At 48.7% G+C, this 23,411-nt stretch overlaps 7 protein-coding genes across 7 annotated transcripts; 3 read left to right on the top strand and 4 right to left on the bottom strand.

The window, feature by feature from the left end:
* Positions 1–1,901: 1,901 nt before the first annotated feature.
* On the top strand, positions 1,902–6,390 carry ARB_03447 (uncharacterized protein; the record flags this gene model as incomplete). Its single annotated transcript, XM_003010699.1, has 5 exons — positions 1,902–2,318; positions 2,383–5,079; positions 5,142–5,392; positions 5,447–5,780; positions 5,836–6,390. The coding sequence occupies 5 exons, from the start codon at positions 1,902–1,904 to the stop codon at positions 6,388–6,390; spliced, it is 4,254 nt and encodes a 1,417-aa protein (XP_003010745.1).
* Positions 6,391–6,873: 483 nt separating this feature from the next.
* ARB_03446 (uncharacterized protein) lies at positions 6,874–9,518 on the bottom strand (the record flags this gene model as incomplete). Its single annotated transcript, XM_003010698.1, has 2 exons — positions 6,874–7,108; positions 7,249–9,518. The coding sequence occupies 2 exons, from the start codon at positions 9,516–9,518 to the stop codon at positions 6,874–6,876; spliced, it is 2,505 nt and encodes an 834-aa protein (XP_003010744.1).
* Positions 9,519–9,833: 315 nt separating this feature from the next.
* ARB_03445 (uncharacterized protein) lies at positions 9,834–10,118 on the bottom strand (the record flags this gene model as incomplete). The annotated part of the gene is made up of 1 exon (XM_003010697.1): positions 9,834–10,118. One exon carries the CDS (start codon positions 10,116–10,118, stop codon positions 9,834–9,836), a length of 285 nt encoding a protein of 94 aa, XP_003010743.1.
* Positions 10,119–12,962: 2,844 nt separating this feature from the next.
* ARB_03444 (PA and RING finger domain protein) lies at positions 12,963–15,646 on the top strand (the record flags this gene model as incomplete). The annotated part of the gene is made up of 2 exons (XM_003010696.1): positions 12,963–15,211; positions 15,391–15,646. The coding sequence occupies 2 exons, from the start codon at positions 12,963–12,965 to the stop codon at positions 15,644–15,646; spliced, it is 2,505 nt and encodes an 834-aa protein (XP_003010742.1).
* A 702-nt stretch (positions 15,647–16,348) lies between these two features.
* On the top strand, positions 16,349–17,339 carry ARB_03443 (uncharacterized protein; the record flags this gene model as incomplete). The annotated part of the gene is made up of 3 exons (XM_003010695.1): positions 16,349–16,447; positions 16,527–17,119; positions 17,180–17,339. The coding sequence occupies 3 exons, from the start codon at positions 16,349–16,351 to the stop codon at positions 17,337–17,339; spliced, it is 852 nt and encodes a 283-aa protein (XP_003010741.1).
* A 1,561-nt stretch (positions 17,340–18,900) lies between these two features.
* ARB_03442 (uncharacterized protein) lies at positions 18,901–20,133 on the bottom strand (the record flags this gene model as incomplete). Its single annotated transcript, XM_003010694.1, has 6 exons — positions 18,901–18,932; positions 18,962–19,280; positions 19,307–19,460; positions 19,622–19,811; positions 19,870–19,934; positions 19,997–20,133. 6 exons carry the CDS (start codon positions 20,131–20,133, stop codon positions 18,901–18,903), a joined length of 897 nt encoding a protein of 298 aa, XP_003010740.1.
* A 575-nt stretch (positions 20,134–20,708) lies between these two features.
* On the bottom strand, positions 20,709–22,084 carry ARB_03441 (monooxygenase, putative; the record flags this gene model as incomplete). Its single annotated transcript, XM_003010693.1, has 2 exons — positions 20,709–21,020; positions 21,092–22,084. 2 exons carry the CDS (start codon positions 22,082–22,084, stop codon positions 20,709–20,711), a joined length of 1,305 nt encoding a protein of 434 aa, XP_003010739.1.
* Between the last annotated feature and the right edge of the window lie 1,327 nt (positions 22,085–23,411).

Genomic DNA, 23,411 nt, shown 5'->3' with positions numbered 1-23,411 from the left:
GGGTTATGACGTACTTGCTATTCCCATGATGAGACCGGTTCCAATGCCAGGATAGCATGACTGCAGGAACCACATGGCAGAAAAGTCACCTAGGCTGCACCCGATCAGGCACCGGAACGTGTTGACACCGGCCCGCTTCCAAGTCGGCCTTGAACTCCAGAATCCCAGGGACAATACGGGCTCGTCACTCTTTTGGGACTTTGCGCAATGGTGTGCAAACCGTATCGTCGTGAGTGAAGCAGGTATAGCAGATCGGAATTTGTGGGATAATGAAGTAGCCCTAGGAAGCTGGCGGGTCCAGAGCAGTCTTGTAGGCCGTACCACGCAAAATGACATGTTTGCGTGGGTATCCGTAGGTACTTTGTATTTTGGTCCTGTGTATGGGTCTTTTCTCTCAATGGCAGCTCTTGTATCCCTCGGCGTGAGATTGTGGCTGCGTAAGCAAGCTAGATATATGAGGCCACAGCAAGAATATGCCAGACACGGCTATTCGACGGAGATTGCGACTGTCAAATCCGTTACGGTACACGCTCCACCCAAGCGTGAGAAGAGTGAAGAGTAGGAAGGCAGGCCGAAAGCGCTCGAAGATGCTCACTGACGCGGTTCCGATTGATAGAAAGTCAAGGACAACCTGCAGAGTAGAAGACGGCGGTTAGCTTGGTAGAACAACTAGATATACCGTCTAGAGAACTCACTGGAAGCCAGCAGCAAGAACTGTGAAGCAGGGCAAAGAGGACTGGAGACAAGCTGGCTAGAACTCCCTGAGGCTGAGAATCTTCTTTCTGACCTGGAGACGGAGACTGTTTGGTCTCGCTGGAAGACGATGGCGAATTTTCACAGCAAGACATCGTACGAGAAGGAGTCTTCGTATATTTAAGGTAAAACGATGCTGGCCGGCTCTTCCTTCGCAAAGCTCAAGGCCCTTGTCCGCGTGGTTTTTGCGAGCTTACGAGCCAGGCGATTGGTAGGGAATCAAACGAAGCTCGGGATGGCTCCCCTGTTGACATGCGAGGAAGTGGAGTGCTCAAGGTCTGAAGACTTGGTATCCTACCAAATTGATACGATAGAGAGGACTATTCATGCATTCATTGAATGAAATGAGGTCCTCCCTTACTGGTTTTTGGTACTACTACTAACTACCAAAAAGCTACAATGGCGAGCTAGCAAATAGGACTCGGTAAACAATGTCAAGGCTCCTTAGCCTGCCTCTATATCGAAGAACGCATGTTCGGTTAGCTGCGCCGACGCCGTCTACCTCCATCCTAACATATGAACCTGCCACCAACGCCGTCCTCTCCGTCCTCGCCATCGTCTATCAACTTCTTATCTTCTTTGCCAGCTTCTTTCAGCCTCCAACGACTGCGCGTTACACATTACTAAGCATACTCACGTGTTAATTCCGGACTATTGATAATCCGTCGGAACCTTCCCAAAGCGGCTTCGGCCTTTGTCGACCTTCCAGTGAATCTCTTGATATTTGAACAAGAAAGAAAGACAAGAAGCCGTCGAGGAGAGCGGGCTGCTTCGATATCAAGGCCTGAGATGAGCTAGGAGCGGTGGATGCTGTGATCCTTCTCTCTGACATGCTCTGGAGAGCTTCGATTCGCACACTTCTCCACTAGACGCTACAACGTCAACAGGCAGGTCTTGGGCGCTTCACTCCAAGTAAGTTCCCCCCCATATTAGCTGGTTGGGCATCTCAGTAGCACAGCTCTATGTTGTTGGTGTCATGGACCCTTTTCTTGCCTGTCTGGAAAGTCCAAAAGCATCAGCTGTCATTTTGAAGGCTCATGCTCTGACGCAATACTAACCGGTGCGCCTCTAGATACAATACCCACGCCCACCACCGAACCTCCGAATTTGATATGAGCAGAAATGCGCCTTCTCACCCGCGCTACAGTATGACGCAGGAGGTAGAGAGAACTCCTGGCTCGAGCCAGAGCAAGACGGTCCGAGTGTCTTTCGAGGCTACCGCCGACCCTCAAGCTTCCAATCTGGGCATCCAACCGTCTACGTCTAGCAACGGAGGTCACCATAGATCAGCCACCAGTGGCGCCGTCCAGTTCCCTAGTAGTTCGAGGTCAATTGATGACGCTGGACAAGACTCACATTCCTCTGCGAACGAGTCGAGGCCGCGCTCGAGGCCTAATATCAACGGCAACAGGCGGAAGCCTGCTCTGATTCGGGCAAAAAGTGAACATTGGCATGACCTTGGTCCCGATGTCAGGGCTTTAGGAGGTGAGGAAGAAGATGTTCAGCTCCGCCATGGCTGGCAGGAGGAATACACCTCCAGTGAATACTTGAAGATCTTGAACTCCGTGAGTTTGAGTCCCAGCCTTTTTTCTTTGTATTGTAGTTCCTTGTGCTGACAATACTCTGCAGAACTTTTACATGTATTTTACTGAAAAACGACATGATACCAATGGCATCCCGAAACAACCGGACGAGGTCTGGAGAAGCCAGGATTGGCGCATGAGAGATAGACTGAAGACTGTCTCCGCTGCACTTGCTATTTGCCTCAACATCGGAGTAGATCCACCAGACGTAGTCAAAACAAACCCCTCAGCGAAACTCGAATGCTGGGTAGATCCAACTTCCACGACCGGAGCGCAGAATAAGGTTATGGAACAGATTGGAAAGAAGCTACAGGAGCAGTATGAAACACTCAGTCTGCGCACACGATACAAGCAGTACTTGGACCCCTCGGTGGAGGAAACGAAGAAATTCTGTATTTCCCTCCGACGGAATGCAAAGGATGAAAGGGTTCTCTTTCATTACAACGGTCACGGAGTCCCGCTGCCCACACCTTCTGGCGAAATCTGGGTATTCAACAAGAACTACACTCAATATATCCCTGTCTCCCTTTACGACCTGCAGACATGGCTTGCTGGTCCCAGCTTGTTTGTATTCGATGTTTCTCATGCGGGTAACATTGTTCAAAACTTCCATGCCTTTCTCGAAAAGCATGAGAAGGAAAATGCGGAAGCTCGCAAGAGAGATCCTATTGCATCCCTCCAAAATTACGGCGATTGCATTCTCCTTGCTGCTTGTGAGAAAAACGAAACCTTGCCAACAAACCCTGACCTCCCTGCAGACTTATTCACCTGTTGTCTTACCACCCCTATCGAGATAGCCTTGAGGTACTTTGTGCTTCAAAATCCACTGCAAACAAGTCTTTCTGTGGATGAATTTAGGGTTCCGGGACGCCTACAGGATAGAAGAAGTCCGCTGGGCGAACTTAATTGGATATTCACGGCAATTACTGATACCATTGCTTGGAACACCCTTCCTCGCCCCCTATTCAAGAAGCTCTTCCGACAAGACCTCATGGTTGCTGCTTTGTTCCGGAATTTCCTACTCAGCGAACGTATCATGAGAACTCACGAATGTCATCCAATTTCTTCACCGAAACTGCCCATTACACATACTCACCCGTTGTGGCAGAGCTGGGATTTGGCTGTTGAAATGGTCCTGGCTCAGCTTCCGGCTCTCATTGAACAAGAAGAAGGCACTAGACACTACGAATACCAGCATTCCCCATTCTTTGCTGAGCAACTTACGGCTTTTGAGGTGTACCTCTCTTCCGGACCTACAGAAAAGAACCCGCCAGATCAACTCCCTATTGTCCTCCAGGTTTTGCTCAGTCAAGCTCACCGGTTAAGGGCGTTGATTCTCTTGAGTGGGTTCCTTGACCTCGGCCCTTGGGCTGTTCACCTCGCTCTTAGCATCGGTATATTCCCTTATGTTGTCAAACTACTCCAAAGTGCTGCCCAGGAGCTTAAGCCTGTCATGGTCTTCATCTGGGCTAGGATAATGGCAGTCGATCATACAGTACAGAATGATCTCCTCAAAGACAATGGCATCCACTACTTTATCACCATACTCCATCCTAATTCTCCCATACCCGTTGCAAATGTCAGCGATCACAGAGCCATGTGTGCATTTATTGTTGCTATCTTCTGCAAGCAGTACCCTCAGGGACAGCATGTTTGTTTGTCCCCGGAACTAATTGAGGCATGTTTGACTCACCTATTGGATACTGAAAACCCCTTACTACGGCAATGGTCATGTTTATGCCTCAGTATGTTGTGGAATGACTTCCCAGAGGCAAAGTGGATGGGTATTCGTGCTTCTGCGCCACCCAAACTCTGCGAACTTGCAGCCGACCCTGTTCCAGAAGTTAGAGCAGCAATGCTCCATGCCCTCACCAGCTTCATTGGCATCCCAGACCTTACCGATCAAGTAGCCCAGATCGAAGAGTATCTTGCTATGGCAGTGCTCCCAATGGGCTCTGATGGTAGCGTTCTTGTGCGAAAGGAATTCCTGGTTTTCGTATCAACTTTTGTCAAGAGATATCAAAATAAATTCATAGTTGCAGCATATGAGCAGCTACTGGAGGAGAAGCAGGTCCTAACAACTCAACCCACTGGATCCCCGCTAATGTCCCCTCCTCAACCATCTGAGAATGGTGTTTCTCAAGGTACTGTGATCGGTTCAATTTGGAAGCTGGTTCTTATCTTATCTGTCGATCCGCATCCAGACGTCGCGCAGGACGGCGGCATAATCGTTGACTATGTCCACAAAACTCTTCTAGAATCACCGCTGGGTGGTTTGGCTAGGAAAGCAAGGGAGGACATTCTTGAATTATATACCCGCGCCCAATCAAAGAAAACACAACAACAGGAGTCCATTGATAACGCTAGACCCAAGACCCCTCCGAGCCAACAAGCACCCAAGCCAGAAGGATATCTCTCCCTAAGTCTAAGAAGGACGGCTAGTGTCGCTGCATCCCTTAAAAATATGGCGTTTGGCTCTTCATCAAATAGTCCTCAGCCTCCAGGCTCCCCCAACTCCACTACGTTTGCTAAACCCCAAGTGCCGAAGGGCCGTGTTACGGTTACGCCTAGGGGTCGCGCACCTGCTGAGTGGACTAGGCCTCCAGAGGTCAATGACCAGCGTGCCTCTGCTAGATCATACCAACAAGCACCTACCCCATCTTCTAGAGGATTTAAACTTAGAGATGTGAAAGAAGAACCTGTTATTCCATTGGTTAGTCAGTTCTTAGATTGGTCAACAGAGGTATGCATTATTATGAATCACCTGAGTCATTTATGAACACCTAACTAACATCCTCATTACAGTATTTCCGAGAGCCCCAAATGAAACCCAATGAACCGGATGAGCCCGGTAGTTCAGACTATAACGAACGCCTCTGGCGACGAGGCAGGAATGAAAGAATCATTGTTGAAACGCAGCCAATGAAGACTCGAGCTGGTAGTTCTCGCTGGGATAACTCGGTTTCTCTCATAAACAACTCCACTCAGCCAATGAAGATGTGTTTCCACCAATTCGAAGACCATCTTGCAGTGGCTGACGATAGGGACACAATATGGTAAGCTTGTTTGCTGTTTCTCTATGTATCATTCATAATCGCTAACCGATGTAGTATCTGGGATTGGCAATCAAATACATATCTCAATCGATTCTCGAATGGCAACCCTCTAGGGTCAAAAATTAATGAAGTCCGTTTCATTAACGAAGATGACCAAGCTCTTTTAATGACAGGCTCCTCTGACGGCGTATTAAAGCTATTCCGCAGCTACGAATCGAGTAAAAATGTCAAGGTTCTCACAGCGTTCCGCGCGCTGCCTGAGTTGATACCCAGTAATAAAAATGCTGGACTCGTCCTTGAGTGGCAACAAGGTCAAGGTAAAGCGCTAGTAGCGGGGGATGTGAAGGTTATCCGAGTCTGGAATGCGGCCACTGAAGTTTGCACAACAGTACGATTATACCCTCCAACCTATTGTCCTTGTCATAACTAACAGTCAAATCCAGGATATATCTGCTCGCTCCGGATCATGCATTACGTCCCTGACCTCCGACCAAGTAGCGGGTAACATATTCGTTGCAGGATTTGGCGATGGTGCAGTTCGTGTTTTCGACCAGCGCCTAAAACCAACGACGGCAATGGTTAAGGTCTGGAGGGAACACAAACAGTGGATTACCAACGTACACATGCAACGAGGCGGAGTCAGAGAATTGGTCTCCGGTAGCCGCAATGGTGAAGTCCGACTCTGGGATCTAAGAATGGATCACTCAATCGAATCAACGCAGGCAACCAAAGACACCCTGCGTACCTTAGGTGTTCATGAACACGCCCCGGTTTTCACCATGTATGTCTGTCCCTATCTCATCAACTTCTTTGGAGCTAAACTAATATGCGTCTTGTTAGCGGAACCAATCGCCGTGAAGTCAAGACATTCAATGTTGACGGCACTCATCTATCTACCTTCGAACCTCATAGCAGCTTTTTGCACCATACCCGATCCTCCCCAGTCGTCAGCACTGTATTCCATCCTCATAAAATGCTCCTGGCTTGCTCGACTCTAAATGACAACCACATCAACCTCATATCATGCTAATGGGACCTTCTTATTCTTCCTCCCACCAATAAATAGAACCTTCCCACATATCCATTTTATTTACTTTTCTACAACCTCTTTACACCGTCGATAGGATTTCTTCCATTCTATTCTCTGGATACGCAGCCTTTATTTTCAACCTATTATTTTGAACCTTTTTACGCCTTCTGAGTTTTTCCCAACCTGCATCTTTACAACTTGGCCTTTCTTGGTTTTCTCCTTTTGCTTTTCCTTAATACGATGAATGGCTCACGAGCATGGATTCTCTTAGTGGAAAGAGGCTAGGAGTTGGAACATTTTTCAGGATAATGGGTTTAACGTCCCTTTTATCTCTGCGCTCTTTCTCAATAGTTATATTACTCCTTTTTTCTATCGTACCTTTACCCCTAAGTATGAGCCCGTGATACCAGGCTACTGGTTAGGGATACTCGCTGCATTCTTCGAATCCATTTTAAATGTATTTATTTAAACGGAATATGACTATCATTTCATGTAGTAATTTAACTACTAATTTTGAAATTAGATGCTTCCTTACGAGTGCAGACTTAAAGACCGTTCTCAATTCTGTTCCATTCCAAGGGCAGCATATGCATATTGGAGTGAGAAACCAAATATCTGGCAAGTTGTCATGTTGCCATCTTGCTCTCTCTCTCTCTTCTTCTTCTTCCTTCTTCTTCTTCTTCTTCCTTTTTTTTTTTTTTTTTTTTTTTTTAATATCACATTTCAGGTTCAGGTACTTGCGTGGAAGAAAGAAAACAGAAAAATGGAAGGGGAAATTCATTATCAGTCCCATGTGTATGCTTCTTCTTAGTTTCTCGTCTCTGACCCTCTAAACGGGCCCGGTTGGATGTCAAAAAGGCTGAAGTTTCCGTCCTTAGAGGGTTCGCAGCATTCATCGGGGGCTGGTCCATATTGAGCGAAGTTTCTGGACTGCTCTTTTGGGTTTCCTTCAAGGTAAGATTGAAGATTAACGATAGCCTGGGCAAGCAAAACCGTGTTTTGCTCAGCTGACTCATATAGCTCTTTGGGAATCGCAACAGGTTCCTTTCCATTATCGTGGGTTTGCAAGTTTTCCTTCATTATGGTATCCAAACGTTCGCGGAGGCCCTCGTTCCAACGGTAGTCTGCACGATACCATTTGAGAGTTTCACTGACACGGGAATTTCGTTCCTTGGCTAGTAGCATAGAGCGGCGTTTGCTACCAATAGGGCTTTGTTGTAGGGTGTTTGCGGGTGGTATAACAGGAGGTTGCTTGCCAGCTTCCGAGGTAGTAGCAGTCTCCGCCTTCTTAGCTTTCCTTTCAGCTTCTTCAGGTGTATCCACAGTCCATGGAACGGGACGGTAAATCCCCACAGGGTCACTAGCGTAATTGGTAAAACGAGGACGAGTTAAGCCGGGAGGCGGGAAACTCCGGCGGATACCTGGTTGCTGCGTGGCAGTGTTATTCCTTCCTTCACTTGGACATGGAGTAGCTGATAGATTTACTTTGGTAGAAGTAGACGATGGAGCCCGAGACCCAGCCGCGATTTGTGGAGACTCTTCCCTTTCTTGAGCCATAGCGGCTTCACGCTCCTGGCGAAACATTGCAAGACGTGTAATAGCTAAACCTCGAATATTATATCGTGCTGCTAAGGCGGCTCCTCGCTCGAGGTCGTTGGAATAATTTTGGGAGGAAGGGCTGGGTAAAGAGCGTTGTGGAAGTTGATGGTCGTGGGGACTTAAAGATGCCGTCATAGACTTCTCAGGAGCCAAACTTTGAGGGGCCAGCTTAGGTGCTACCAACTCTCCCTCTCCGGCAGTCACATTCCGAACAGGAGCTGCCTCTGGCTTTGGCCTGGATGGAGCGCCGATAAGGTCAAGGTAATGATCGGCTTGGTTAACGGTGAGTCTCGAAAAGTCGATGTCGAGTGCGTTGGCGATTGAAGTATCTCCCAAGCGTTCCAGCATCGTCTTCTGAACGTGGAGTTTTTCCTCCTGTTTCGAAGGACTGATGTTATCAGGCCCCGGGATGAACGGGCCCGTTGGGGTTGTAGGTCTCGTCTTGGAGGTAGGAGTGGCCACCGAAGTCGCAGGAGCTGATAATGTTGCATTTTTTGTGTGCTTTGCGAAGTTAACCTGCGGAATTGAACCTGGCATAGATGGAGGAGCAAATGCTGGAGGAGTGTAATGTGAAGAGCCTGGATTGACTGAAAAGCTATGTTGTCCAACGTGACGAGCACGGTGAGGGCTGTGGTGATGAGGATTGAAGTGAGCAGGAAGTTCCACCGCGTGTCCATGATGCCCCCCTGTCTCCATTGCAGCCATATTCTGCAGCGGATGAGCTGTCAGCGCTGGGTTGATCGCAGTAACCACCCTAGAATTCGATCTCGTTCCCGGAATACCATGGTTGTGGTAATAAAACTCCATCTCTGTAGTATTCTCAACTCCGAAACCAGCACTCCCCTGTGTGGTTGTAAGGTTTGGCTTGGTCGTGAGGGCAGCTAATGTTGCAAGTGAGCTGGGGCGCGTGGACGTCAGGTGGTCGGTCTCTCGAAGCTCGCGGCTGATACGACTTGAATGTTGGTATGCTGGCTGACTCCGTTCTCGCCCTTGGGAACGAAGACGGAAAGAAGGCGGACCTCGATAAAATGGCCGACCGCGTTCTTGTTGGTGGTAGTGAGAGAAGCCTTCAGGTGATATAGCTGCACCAGCAGCAAAGCTCTCTGCTTGCCCTGTGGGTTGGGAGCGAATATAGGAGTTGTTAGTAGCAGGGTTAGCAAGTGCAAGGCGTGAAGCTGCATCATAAGTAATTGGTGGCTGGGGTCTGAAAGTATTCTCCATGTAAGAATAATGGTGAGTGTGAGTATGAGTAACTAAAGGATCAGCGCCTAGTTTATCCCTAATCACAGAAGCATACTTAGCAGCTTCCCCAGGATATCCAGCCAATCTACCATAAGATCCAGTATACTGAGGCGGGGGCCCTTGTAGTTGGGTTGGCATTGAATTAAAGGTTTCTACCTCCTCTGGCATATCATATGGAAAAGGAGGGAAAGGGATCGTGTTTGTGCCCTCAGGTTCCCTATTTCCTGAAGACTGGCCAAGTCTATGCGGATTCATGGCTGCCCTTCTATCTTTTTCAACTTAGTGCTGGTAATTGCCGGCAAAAGTAAGTCAAAGTTTGGGGTAATATCCGTCTCTCTCTTTATCACAGCTAGCCTAGATATTTAGATTTAGTGTTAGTATCAGCATAAATATTCGTCTCTTCTTGTGCCTAGCCCTGCCTTTATCTTAAAGCAAGTCTGAGTCCAGCCCAAATTATCAAGAATAGTAAAGGGGAACACTCGGTGATACTCACAGTGTCTTCTTTTATAGTTATTAGTAGTCTGATAGAAGGGCCCGGAGTGAATATCGGAGAGATATCCAGATGTCCAGTCAAGGAGTGAAGTTGACAAAGGGCATAATAGGGGAGGAAGTAGAAAGTGAAGCAGAAGAGAAAACAAGAAGAGGACAGCTGAGTGCACGGGCCATCTTCTTCTCCTTCTCTTCCCAAAATAGAAAGAAGGACATTCTAGTCACGTGTCTGGGGAAGATAAAGATAAGAAGAAGATGAGACCAAAAAGCAGTAAAGAAGCAGCCTGCAGATAAAAGGAGAATAGGAGATATAAAGATAAATCCAGGTGTACACAGGACAGGGTATTGAATGGTATAGACTGCCATCCCGTCTTGATGCTATGTTAATAGCACCTATAAGCTATAGCAGCCATAAGAAGCTATAGATCTATAGAAAGGACTTGCCGTAATCCAACCTCAAGAAAGGGTGTTCTAAAGAGAATATATTGTATGTGCTAAACACACTACTATATAGGATATAGTAGTTTGGATAGAATACAAACTATGGTTCAGGAGTCTCTGGGTATCTTTAATTTTAATCAGTCCCTTCTAGCTCTGTAAGAGTCAGAAGTCAAATCTAGACCATAATAGCACCAGCCCTGTATGGATTGATTAAACACGGTACTTTTCGTCTGATGATGGGTTCTTCTCCTCTCAACTTCAATAAATATCAATTTCTTCTGTCAAAAGCTGCGATGCGAGGTTAAAATAAGGCTGAGATTTAATCCACACGATGGTCACGTGACGAAGATCCCACCTGAGCGGATAAGCTTCGAGAGACAAATGGCTAGTTTCTTCAAGACATATAAATAAGCCCTGGTATTCATAAAATCTGTGGCTACTTCAGTTACTAAGTGCAAGTATTTATATAGCTTCCCAATAAATTAGTAAAGAGATTATCCTGTGGGGTGTTGTAGATCTACCGCCTTTCAGGATAGTGACCGCCTTGGAATGGATGGCAGATCTACGTTTATATCGGAGTAAGTCGCCTGCTTTGAGAAACCGCTTGCAATAACCCTTAATGAGAGATTTCTGTCTATTTTGGAAGCTCAATCCACTCCCGTATTACCTTTAATGCGTTGTCGCCTACCCCGCTACTCGTCGCATAGATGATCGTATTATCCCTGAGACCTAAATATTATGAACCTGGGGTAGTTCCTGGGCGGATCAAGTTGCTCGCCCATCTCCCCTGACTGTGGAAATCGCGAATATCTCGTTGGAGACAAATATGTTATGATATCTACCCCGACGTAGACAGCAGCCTAATGGCAACAGAGGCGAAAAGGCAAAACTGTGTTAGCATCGCCCGTGTCAAGAAGCCCACACCTAACTGTAGTAACAGCAACCAATTCCGGCTATTGTAATATCACTGTTTGGTCTTAGCACGGGAACAGCATGTAAACTTTGAAGGTCAGACGTAGCAACCTACTGAGCAAGTATCGACGCGTCCCATGGATACCAGAGCTGAAATATATCGAGTAGTCCACCAAATGAGGGTCAATAGATCTGAGACCTCAGGAAACAGCTCTTTCGCTGTCCGGAGGCGTACGTACCACATGTGATAGTGCAAACCTTGAGAGTCGAAAGTTGATATCCATTTCACATTTCCGTCCCTAGAGACAGTCAAAGGAGGCATTATGGGGAGCGCAAACAAAGTCGAAGATGGTCAACGCAGTGCTAAACCCTAGTTTGATCGGTACCTGAGCTTGAACGCTAACTAGTTATTTAGTTAGTTAAGCGAGTTGGAAAATTTGACTCTTTTTCCCTGCGCCTCGAGTGTTACGAAGCTGCTGACGATGATGGATTGGAAGCTAATTAAAGCTCTCTCAGCTTGCCGTGTGTACAGGAGATACCCATATGCGAGATTTGATGGATTGCGGGCCTGCTCTCACATAAACAATCACTGGTATTGTTGTCGTCGTCTTATTAGGGCCACTTGAAAGCTGACCTTCTTGTCCTTGTCGTGGGTTGAGTTTTATTGTGGGCTGGCAGCTTTCATTTGTGTTCCGCCTCTTCTACGCCACGATTGTGTCATCAAACATGCGTATTACCAGGGTCACGGGATATTAACCAGGAGAGGCACAACTCTGCTTCAAAAGAGCAAAGAGAAGGGCAGCCTCCGGAAACTTAACAGGGGTCAAATCTGATTTCTGCATTACCTCGCTCGCAGCAAATGAGGACGCACCAATCACCCTTTACGAAATATTTGTTTTTGCGGCTCGTCTCTGCCATGATTCGTAGTGGCCCCTGTAAAGTTCGACTTCCACTACTCAGCTTCGCCAACAACAACAATGATGGTCCTCGACCTAGCCCTTTTCCCTGCCGCGGGGCTTTTGGGCTCTGGTTCAACTGGCCTGATACGTAGCCTGCAGCCGGACTAACTGACAACAGACAGTCAGACCAGTTTCGCATGGAGGCCCCCGCCAGCTGTGGTCATCTGCTAACAGTCACGCCGTAGCTTGTTACCCGTTCCTCTGTATTATACAAGCATCGTTAGCTCCCCCGAGTAGCACAGAGTGGTATTGTAAAAGGGGATTTAGCCAAACCGAATGTAGGGAGTAGTTGTGTGTATGCAATATCACGGTATAAACGCACACTTCACCGCCTCGGTTTGTGTCATCATTCAACAAGGTGCCGCTGCCATTGCTGGCTGCCTGAATGTGTTTCATCCTGGCCTGCATGTGTAAGAGAACCATGGCCTCGCAATTGCGTCGTCGCCTGCATCTCATCGACTCCTTGCGCTCCTCTTTCTTTTCCCTTGCTCGTTAGTTCAAAACACAGAAAAAGAAACTGGAAAGCGATAAAGCTTAACGTTTGTCATGTGACTGCCAAGGCTCTCATGACGATTTGCTTCGATGCACTTTGGCTGCATTTCTTATTCTCGTCGTCTGCTTTTTTTGCTCTCTCATGGCCCGCCATCTCTCCCGACGTCACGACGAACTGTCGAGAAGCCTGATATCATTGCCGTGGGCTGTTTCGCCATTTCACAAGTGGCCAGCTTGGCCTCGAGGTGAAGCCAGGTTCTCATCCTCTTGTTTTTTGAGCTGTCTGCCCCCTTAGTTATCAGACCACAAAGGTCACCCGCACCACCACTGCCACCACCACGGCCATTACTACTATTACGAAGTGACAGTTCTCCTTTATAAAGGCGTCTGTAAGGAGTCTGGAATAATGCGACCTCCACAGCTCATCCTACTCCTTGTCTGTCTGGTGTTTATTCCTCTCTTCTTTACCACCCTTGTCCGGCAGTCTGCAAGTCCAGAAAATGCCGCCACATCGGAATATCGACGAAGCTACAGCAGCAAAGCCGGTCGCTTACGAGACCTCTTCTTCCATGCACCCTCATCGCTATTCCCACCTTCCGCGCTTATAAGTTTGACAGATGATAACTCGACTTTCTTCCTGGCTCGTCCTGCTGCGTTTGGGCCTCCCCTGCCATCGTCCGGCCTCGATGGGCAGCTGTGGATCGGGAGCGGCTTTGGAGACGATGTTAGTAAAAAGGGGGGAATAACGACCAAAGCTGAAGGGGAACTAGGGTGCTCTGATGTTCCCGGGTGGCAAGAAGGTGATAGAACTGCGCAGTCCGGGTCCGGAGGGCGTCTTGGTACGGATAAAGCAACATCACAGGTCAAACCAGGCATAGGAGTCAGCAACGACCCAACTATAAATATGCAGAAGGGAGCCAGCACCGTTTTACCCGAAGATGACCGCAAGAATAGTGGCTCACCAACAAAAAACGACGGCACTGATGACCATCTTCATCATTCCTTGGGAGATTCCCTATCAGCCAGCCTTAATGATGCCAAGGCAAAAAACAAGCAACCAACCCATGCCGACATTCAGTCATTACAGGAGACTGCGGAGATTTCAGGGAAAGTTGTTCTACTAAGCCGTGGTGGTTGTGGCTTTTTGGAGAAGACAAAATGGGTCCAGCGGAGAGGAGGAATAGCCCTTATAGTTGGCGATAATGAAAGCGGTGGAGGCCTTGTTACAATGTATGCGCATGGCGATACATCAAATGTGACTATTCCGGCAGTTTTCACCTCACACACCACTGCACATCTCCTGTCCTCACTTATACCCGCCGATAAAGGCAAAGGACCCAGCTCTCCAGGGAACAAATCAAAAGCACCCAATAGTGGTAAACAGAGTACAAAGACCAGTGGTAATTCTGGAAAAACTAATATTGTTGCCCCTTCCTCGAAGTCTACAAAATCTACGCAATCCAGGCCTAAGGATACACCAAAACCCGATAGAGGATTCTTTTCGTCTCTTTTCAATTTTTGGAACGACAAATCGGTACATGAAGACAGTAGGCGACCACCAAGCAGTGGGAACATCGACTGGATTTCACAAAGCCGAAAGCCGGATCCTGAGAAGCCATTTAGGTCAGGACAGGACTCAAACCGTCAGGACAAAGAGAAAGGAACGGCGCCTGTTCAGACCAAACCGGATCCCCATCAGAATCGTGAAGATGACTTCCTTATAGGAGTCCAGGACTGGCGTGATCCTGACCTTATCGTTAAACCCACAACAACGCCGGTCAGCAAGCCACAACCAACTAGTCAGAGTGGTAATTCAAACAGCAAGGACGGTTCGGGCTCCGATACAAAAGGCTTCAAGGGTGGGAGCATTACCCCCGGCAGCGGAGAGTATGCTCATCCAGACAAATCTACCGAGGGCAAAGGTAGCACGAATGGCTCTCATAAGCAATCATCACATTTGAGATCAGGGCCCGGAAATAATGGAAAGAAAGGACACTGGTGGATGCGCCTCTTTGGCTGGGGAGAACCGAGTGATGACAAGAACACAGCATTTGCAAACGGACACAAAGATTTTCATAATGGTCGAGGCTCACATAACAACCATGGCCATCATGGGGACAAGGAGCCAGAGAAACATGAAGGCTTATGGGTTACCTTAGCCCCGACTAGCATGTCTACCAGTCCATTCTTTGATACTCTTTTGGTGTTGGTCGTCAGCCCCCTAATAACGCTCACCGTCGTTTACGCACTTCTCCTACTTCGCTCTAGGATCCGTCGACGACGATGGAGAGCACCCAAGGCCATCGTTGATCAACTTCCCGTTCGAACCTACCATACAATTACCAGTGGCTCTAATTCAAGCACGCCGCCTCGTACAGCAGTGCCGGACTCTGCGTCTCCTTCATCTCCTCTCCTTGCACGATCAGACTCTCGAGCACATTTCCCCACCAACGCAGGTGCCGCAGCATCAAGTTCTTTGCCCAACATGACAGACTTTTCAGCTGGCGCTGAGAAGTCCGGCGCCGGATCGACACTGTGGCGACGGAAATACACTGGCCGACAAGTGGAATGTGTTGTGTGTCTTGAAGAGTATGTTGACGGACAAAGCAAGGTAATGAGCTTACCTTGTGGGCACGAGTTCCACGCTGAGTGCATGTAAGTTCTCCCTTTTCTCTCCAAATAATACTCTCTGATATGTTTATTTCGTCGAGAACCCAGCTAACAATGTCCTTTAGAACACCATGGTTGACAACACGGCGACGCACGTGCCCAATATGTAAAGGCGATGTTGTTCGATCGTTCGGAAATCAAGGCTCCAACGACTATGTTTCCAGCAGCCTGGACCCTTCACCCAGCTTTGATCAAGCAAGGGCTGTTGAAGATCACAGTGGATTCCCTTCATCCGCCATCCCTATCCCCGAGCATGAAAACGCCGACTCTGAGTTGGAACGGGGGGCCTTGCTTGGAGACGCCCTCAACGCATCTCACCGGTCCACCTGGAGAGGGCTTACGTCCTTGAGCCTATCTGCCTTAAGCGGCGATTCAATGTGGCACCAGGTTCGACACACCCGAACTCAACGGAACCGCTGATCTGACCCACCTTTCCCCCTTGGCTCATTCTCGTCTTTTAGGATACAACAGCTTTCTTCTCACCTCAATTCCTAATTTTTTTCGCTTTCCTTTGTATATCATATGCCTCCACTTATACCCCATCGAGCTATCATTGAATTGTTTTTCTGTCCTATGATTTCACTCTCTTCATCCCATCTCGATTTCCCCTTTTCAACTTAGCCTACTTCTACCCCTTCTTGCATCGATTGGTTTTTTATGAGTTCTTGGAGGCCAACGAGAACTTTGGGCGTTTTGAGAGCAAATTGAAACTGAAATATAAACAGCAGGACTGCTTTCCCTTGACAGGGCAATCCTAACGAAGAGGTGGAAGTGAAAAGGCATCATGGTAACCAAAGCAAAGACGGTCTTTGGTACATGCCCATCCCTATCCCCAGATAACTACTAGTATATGAATGTCTACTCTGTTCTTCCTACGAGAGCCATCGCGCTCATTCTCTTGAACGGCCTGGGACTTCCACCTGATATCAAAACATCGCTTATATAATATACATAGCCACGTGACCATGATGTCGTCATAGCTAAGTTTGAACCCCAAACTTGGAAGAAACAAGCAACTTGTAACAACATGCTATAACTGCGCCATCTACGCCATCAAGCGCCAGATCAACATCCACGCTCTGGTCTCGTTTAATTGCCGGCTAATCACTATATCGCAGCATCATGGAGCGAATAAAGCGTATGGCCCAAGAGGAACTGCGCAATTTCCTGGCGCTGGCTAAAGATGGCTTGCGGTCTGGCGCATACATCTACCCGTTCCAGGTAGATCATACCGTACAATCTCGTCCCATATGAAGAAAAGCAAACTAACACAGTTGAACCACTTGAAACAAAAATACAGGGTATTGCCTACTTCCTATCCCACCCGTCACTGTACAAGCCTATGTTATCAAAGCTCGCACCAACGTTATCACTGACCCTTGCTGTGACCGGAGCCATGTTCTTCTTCACATATATACCCCAGGCAGCCATTCTGGCTCTAACGTCGGGCCCTCTCATAGCACCATTCTCAGCAGCCCTGCTAGTCCTCAGTGAGAGTTCAACTATAATATCCTACCTCGCTAAATCAGGCTACGTGTTCGACCAAGACACCCTGCTTAACCTGTTCGATGGAACACTACTTTCATGCGGCAACACACAGTTGGTGTCCAAGGACCGTAAACTGAAATCTGCTTCTGATCCAATGGCTCGTCTGGGGCATTTTATTAAGAAAGGAGGCGGTTCGCTGATGAACGCGATGAGCTTGTCAAATATGTTTAGATCACTGCTGTATTTGCCGCTGAATTTCATACCGGTTGTGGGGACATTGATGTATATCGGTGCCCAGGGAACTAGGATTGGACCTATGTTACATGCTAGATACTTTTATCTGAAGGGATGGGGTACTATGGAACGTGACCAGTGGCTTGAGAGGAACAGAGGTGCTTATGCCAGGTGAGTAACGCAGCATCCAACTACCCCCTGAAAGACATCCTTGCTCAGAATAAAAAATAGCTTTGGTGCCGCTGCCTTTGTGCTGGAGATGGTACCCTTCGCATCTCTCTTTTTCACGTATACGAACACAGTTGGAGCCGCTTTATGGGCCGCGAGGCTGGAGAAGACCTTTGCAACCAACCCCAGCCTCCGTGGGGCCACTGAAATGAAAGCTATGTGATACTGAGACTGATTCTGTAAACACCGAGGAATAGCCGGAAATATTTGGGACATCTACTGGGGATATTATTTGATGTTCACCACAAGCTGCATAGCAACTTGACCCGGGCCTAGTTGGTTTCGGTTGTTTGTCACGATTGTCATCATATTTATTATCCTGCTATTCGCATGAAGGGAATAGCCGCCAAAAGTGGAAGCACAATGCTATAACTAGAGTACACACAAAAGTAACAGACCTAATTCCCCAGGAACGGGGGAAAGCAACCGCTCCCAATGTATAAATACGATGTAATAATAAGCTACGTTCAAGCTTCCACACAAACGCAAGTTCCCCATACTCCAACGCAAAAAAAAAAAATAGTTGATAACTGATATACCCAAGCGTCTTTCCTTTTCAACGTAACGCGTTCTCTTCGACATATTGCCTAAAGGGCAATGAAGTAACCGTTAAGGGGCTTTGTCGGCATCACTGAGGTTTTCCGGATGCCTTATCCTCAGTGTCACAATAGCCTGAAACGCAATTGCCAACACCTGTAATACGTAAGAAAAAGAAGACTCAGTAGGCGCGGTAGAAGTCTTTTTTTGGAACGGAGTGCAACGTACCGCACCATGGCTTCCCATAACCACACCATCCGCTAGTGCTGCAGCAGACTCCAAATGGCGAGCCAACACAGCTGATATACTCGTTGCAAGACCCATCCTTGCTGATCATAGTGGAGTTCGATGGGAGAGGATATTTGCCGCTAGGCAGTGGGAGTTTTGCTTTCTTGCGATCATCGTCATCACCCGCCGGGATGTCTTTGGGTGGCTCTTCAATATGCGGCTCTTCTGGCGGCTCATCGTCGTGAACCGTTTGGCCTTGGGCGTCAGGGGCGTCGGGGGCGGCGGTGGCTTCGGGCCCACAAGGCACACATCGTCCCTCGTTGTTGCACTGTCGCGTGAGCTGGTTTAGTAAAAAGTACTCCGTAAAACTCACGCTTCTTAACTAATGGGATGATCTTACACATCTATTTCCGATTAGGTTGCTGCATTAGTGGTCTGACTAGCAATAGCTTATCCCAAAGGTTGGGCTCCACAACTTACGATCCAAATGGCGATCCATCGCAAGTCGCGCCAGCATTATTCTCTCCACAGCTGCCATCTACTGTCATCGGGTTTGGGGAGACAGGGGCTACGCATATAGCAAAATTGGCCCACAGATTCTCGCAGTTAGGGTGAAGCTACATATATTGCAGTTAGCCCATGGTATTAGTTCTGGGCCAAATCAAAATTGGTAGAGAGTCAATCCAAACGTATGGAGCGTACCTCGGGGTTGTATGTCAACAATTCATCCATAGTCACCTCACTATGCAGGGGTCAATGGTTACTTCTTGTGTTTGATAAGAGGTACTGAAGACCTTACAATTCGCTGGATATGGAGGCACACTGTGGAGTATATTTTGTCAGAAAGTAATTTAAAGAGACAGGGATAGGCAAATACATACAGTGTCACCCGCAACTACGTTGTAGTATTTACCACAAGGCGCCATTGCACCTAGCTGCGGTGTCCGGTCCGGAGTTGCTTAGGAAAGGTTAGCAAGTTTTGGACACTTCACTATTTTAAACAGAGCACAAGACACTTACCGGGAGTGTAGAATGTCTTCATGGCCCTGGGAGCAGCAGTGCGTTTTGCAATTGGCTCTTCGGTAGTAATTGTTGGTGCTGGAGGCGAAGAATATCTAAACACGGTCGATCCATCGGTATGGTAGCCTGTGGCTGGTGGAAGGGTGTCTTTAGCCCCGAGTACCACGGTTGGTGCTGGTGTTGTCAGGGGTAGCTTCGTCGAACAGGCAGCCTCTAGCTTGCTGAACTGCTTGGTGAAATGGTCTAGGAGATTGCCCTGGGGGAAGACGGGAGACTCAATCCTCTGCCTCCAGAGAAGCATAAAGCACTCGCTGCAGTACTATATACGCAAATCAGCACACGAACAGGGAGTTGGTATAGAGCAAGGCGAAGAAATACCAGTTCTTTATCGTACGAATTGGTCACGTATAGGGTGTCCACATCCTCCTCAGAGCCCTTTTTATCACAATCGGCTGGTGGATTTTCACCGCTGCAAGCATCCGGCTGCTTCTTGTCCCAGCTAGAAACTGGTCAGCTTAGAGAAAGGATCGATTGTAGAGGGAATAGTCACCTTGTAAACACACCACTGTCCCAATCCTGTGCTTCGTAGAAACACCAGTTGTCGTTGCTATAATCTTCGGTTAGCATGTCATTCGGCTATAAGGGATAGCAGAACCGCACCTATCTCGCAGACAGGCCAAGTCGTATCCCGATATATATTTCATAGGAAATGCCTTTGGATCGACAACGAGGCCGTTGATGGTCACTTCTTCGCCTTCACACTTCTGCTCGACGGCATCGAACCAGGTGGACAGGGACTTTGAGCAGCCATCGGTACATAGAGTCGTCAGGTCATCCATAGACCAGGCTACTACAGGCAATGGAGTCAGTTTATGCTGACAATGATGCAAAGCAAAGCACCAACGTACGGTCGTTGTCTGAATTTTTGGTGGCTCTAACAGCACTGGGGCCATCACACTCGACGGTGTAGTTCCTATAGGATAAATGAGCAATGCAACAATCAGTGAGGGTTTGGGGGGTATATCTATATATTACAGAGCCGAAAGACACTCCGAGGTCACACCAAGCGATGCTTTGAGTGCATCCGGATCATGCAGTGCATAGACACTGAAGGCGGCAATGGCGGGAGAGGCCAGCGCCAGGATGCCTGCAAGTTGTTTCAGCTGTCCCATTTTGAGACCAAGATACGAAGAAAAGGGGAAGATAGAGAGTAATGGCTTGAAGTCAATGAATATGATTTTTTTTTTATTAATCGATGGACTCTATCGTATGCTGTACGGATTGATTGATTGAGAGGAGGGCAACAACAGAAGAGCAGACATGGAACGGAGGCAAGATATGATATAGATATGACAGAGGAGAAACTAATAAACAAATATCCTAGGAAAAGGGGTTAAGAAGGAAAGCGGGAGCCATCTATATAGCAAGGACGACTCCACGGGTATCAAAATAAACAGCCGGGACAGTGCAAGGGGAGTTTTCCTTGACGTTCCGGCAAGAGAGAGAGAAGGAGGTATTGGGAAGAGAAAAAGGGGGATGTCAACACCGTATAAACGCCGGTAAATGCGAAAGAGACAACAAAAGAAAATGACAAAATGGGATATCAATAACATCATATATAGTTGGGCCAGAAAACAGCTCCTTGTGTGTAGATTAGTTCCTGGCAGGTATTTTATTTGATATTTCGTTAAGGTCGTCATTTGCGGTCAAGGGGAAACAGGCTCAATAGACTTCAAAAGAGACTTGGCTATGGTGGCGGAGGGATAGGTATTGTGCTGGCATCGAATTCCCAAGCACCGATTCTCGCCTTCTTGTCCCTGTACATCTGCCACGGTGTGAGACAGGCCTCGAGACGGCTGGCCCAGCGCCCGCTGTTGCTCTTGCTGCCCATCCAGGTGGCGTTGGACGCGTTGTATGCTTTGGTGACGGAGCTGCGGCGCATGGATTCGTATATGTCGAAGGAGTCCTTGACGGGTTGGTGGTAGTACAGGGAGAGTATGCGGGAGAAAAGAATAGCATCGTCCAGGGCATACGCCGCAGATTCATCTCTCGGAGGCATCTAAAACAGAAACGAAGATATCCAAGTCAGCAGAGCCCAAGTATCATAGTCAAAGAGGCAAGGATACATACAGCATGAGCTGCGTCTCCCAGCAGCAGAGTCCGTTCTGTATGCCACTTCCTGTCCGGCGGCAGATGGTAGACCGGGTACAGCGCCCAGTTGGTCGACTTCTCGATGATCTCCCGCACGCAGGGTATCGCGCAGTCGCCGAAGCGGCCGCAGATCTCGTCTCGCAGCCGCTCTGAGGTCGTCCGCCGGTGCTGTCTGTTGGGATTGCGGCTGCGAGGGCCGGAGTCGCCTGATATCTCGGCCGCGTCGACCTCTGCCAGCGCGGCCACGAAGATGTCCTCCTTGGTGCTGTGGCTGTAGGTCGTCAGCAGGCCGCCCTGCCGCGCCCTGTTCATCGCCGTGGTCTCGAAGTGGATGGGCGCGGTGATGCGGTCCGCCTTGATGGTCGTCTGGATGAAGCAGACGCCCGTGTACTCGGACAGCGTCGACGGGTCGACCAGCCGCATCCGCGTGGGCGAGTGCACGCCGTCGCAGCCCAGCGCGAGGTCGCCCACCGCACTCGAGCCGTCCTCGAAGAAGATCGTCACCGTCTCGCCGGACTCGATGCCGTCTATCACTTTCTTGCCGAACTTGACCTCGATGTTGCAGGTCTTCTCCGCGGCCGCCAGCATCGCCAGGTGAAGCGATATCCGCATCACGCGCCGCGCCTTATACCCGCCGTAGCCTTTGCCGTCCTTGCCAGCAAAGTCGACCCGGCCCAGCCGCCGGCCAGAATGGATGGAAAACAGCTCGACCGCCTTGACCTCGACGCCCCCGTCGGCTCCCATCTTGTCGAGCTCCTCCAGCACCCCCAGGTGGTCGAGATGGCGCTGGGCGGCCGGGTTCAGGTTGATGGCGCCCCCAGACGTCGACGGCACATTGTGAAGCTCGAAGATGGTGATCTTAAGGTCCGGTACCTTTTGCGAGAGCTCCCTGGACAGTGCAAGGGCGGCCGCGATGCCTGCTATGCCGCCTCCCAGGACGAGGATATTGCGCGGCGGTCCCATGGGTACCATTGAAGCGAGGGAGATCCAGGGAGATAAATGCAGCAGCAATGAATAACTATGCAATTACTCCGTACAGCTAAACAAATTACCAAACAGAACTGCTCTCAGAGAACAACGACGACGACGACGACAACAACAACAGCAAGCTAGTTAAAACGACTTTCGAAATGCAAAGCAGGGCCAGATGGACCAGAGTGTTGATAGACCCGGTGCTCTCTCCATCCTCTTATCCCCCCTCCCTCCCCTTTGCGTCAGGGCCGTGGAGGATACACATTTATATATATATCATCTAGCTACTCGGAAACCATCCAATCGACAAGGATAAACTGCCTCAGAAGAAGCAAAAAGGGAAAAAAAAAAAAAAAGAAAAAGGGAAAAGAAAAAGGAAGAAGCAGATGAAAAGAAAAAAACTAAAAAAAGGCCCTTTTTGATGCCAAGGGGAGGGTAATGGATCAACGAGCCCGGAAGCTTCTTTGATGTTTACTTTTTTCTTTTCTTTTGCTTCCTCCCCTGTTGGCTGGCTGGTGGTGAAGGGGGTTGGTTAGGTACATAGGCAGGGAGGATGCGCAACAGCAGTCCAATCCGCGGCCAATTCGGATATCAGCGAGATCGTCCATCACCGCTGAATTTTCAAGACAGCCCGTCATCGATATGGCACATCCATGTCAAATTCTCCATTTATTCTGGTGTTTTCCCTTTTCCGACTTGACGGAGTTTTGTGGGGGTTTTTTTTTTTTTACGGGATCGATGTGTGTTTCCCCTGGTTCCTTCGACTCTTCACGCTAGCTAGCCTAGGGCTGGTTGTCTCTTTTAGGGTCAAACGGGTTTCAGCATTCACAGGCAGAAGGAGATTTTCGTCCGTGGCCGGCTGGGACCAGGCAATTGAACGTGTGCAGAGCCGTGGCCTGGATTTGAAAGGACGGGGAGGACGGTTGGCTGGGCATCAACGTCCCAGTGTGTGCCAGGCATGCCGAGGTTAGTGCACGGCATCGATAACGCGATACATCCTTTTTCCAGAACACAGAACGGGAGCAAGGGCAACGGGAAAATAGATGCCTAACTGTCTCGCTGCATGAACTAGTTACTCGGCAATTGCGTTTTTGACAGCTACGCCGCTTCGTTGATCAGTACCACGACAATCCACGGCCAACAAAAAAGTCTTAGCCGATGTCTAACTCCGAGCCAGCAGCAAACGAACAGCCTATTATTATTGCTTCTCTCACATTTTCCTTCCCCATACGCCATCTCCACTCTCGTATGCAATTCGCCCAGAGGACAAGATATCCCCAGCGATAATTGTGTCGTCCTCGTCGTGGTTCTCGCTGCCCGTATCCAG

The sequence above is a fragment of the Trichophyton benhamiae genome (assembly GCF_000151125.1).
Source record: "Trichophyton benhamiae CBS 112371 chromosome Unknown contix01456_5.r1.exp, whole genome shotgun sequence".
Taxonomy (NCBI): domain Eukaryota; kingdom Fungi; phylum Ascomycota; class Eurotiomycetes; order Onygenales; family Arthrodermataceae; genus Trichophyton; species Trichophyton benhamiae.
This window is presented reverse-complemented; position numbering and strand designations above follow the sequence as displayed.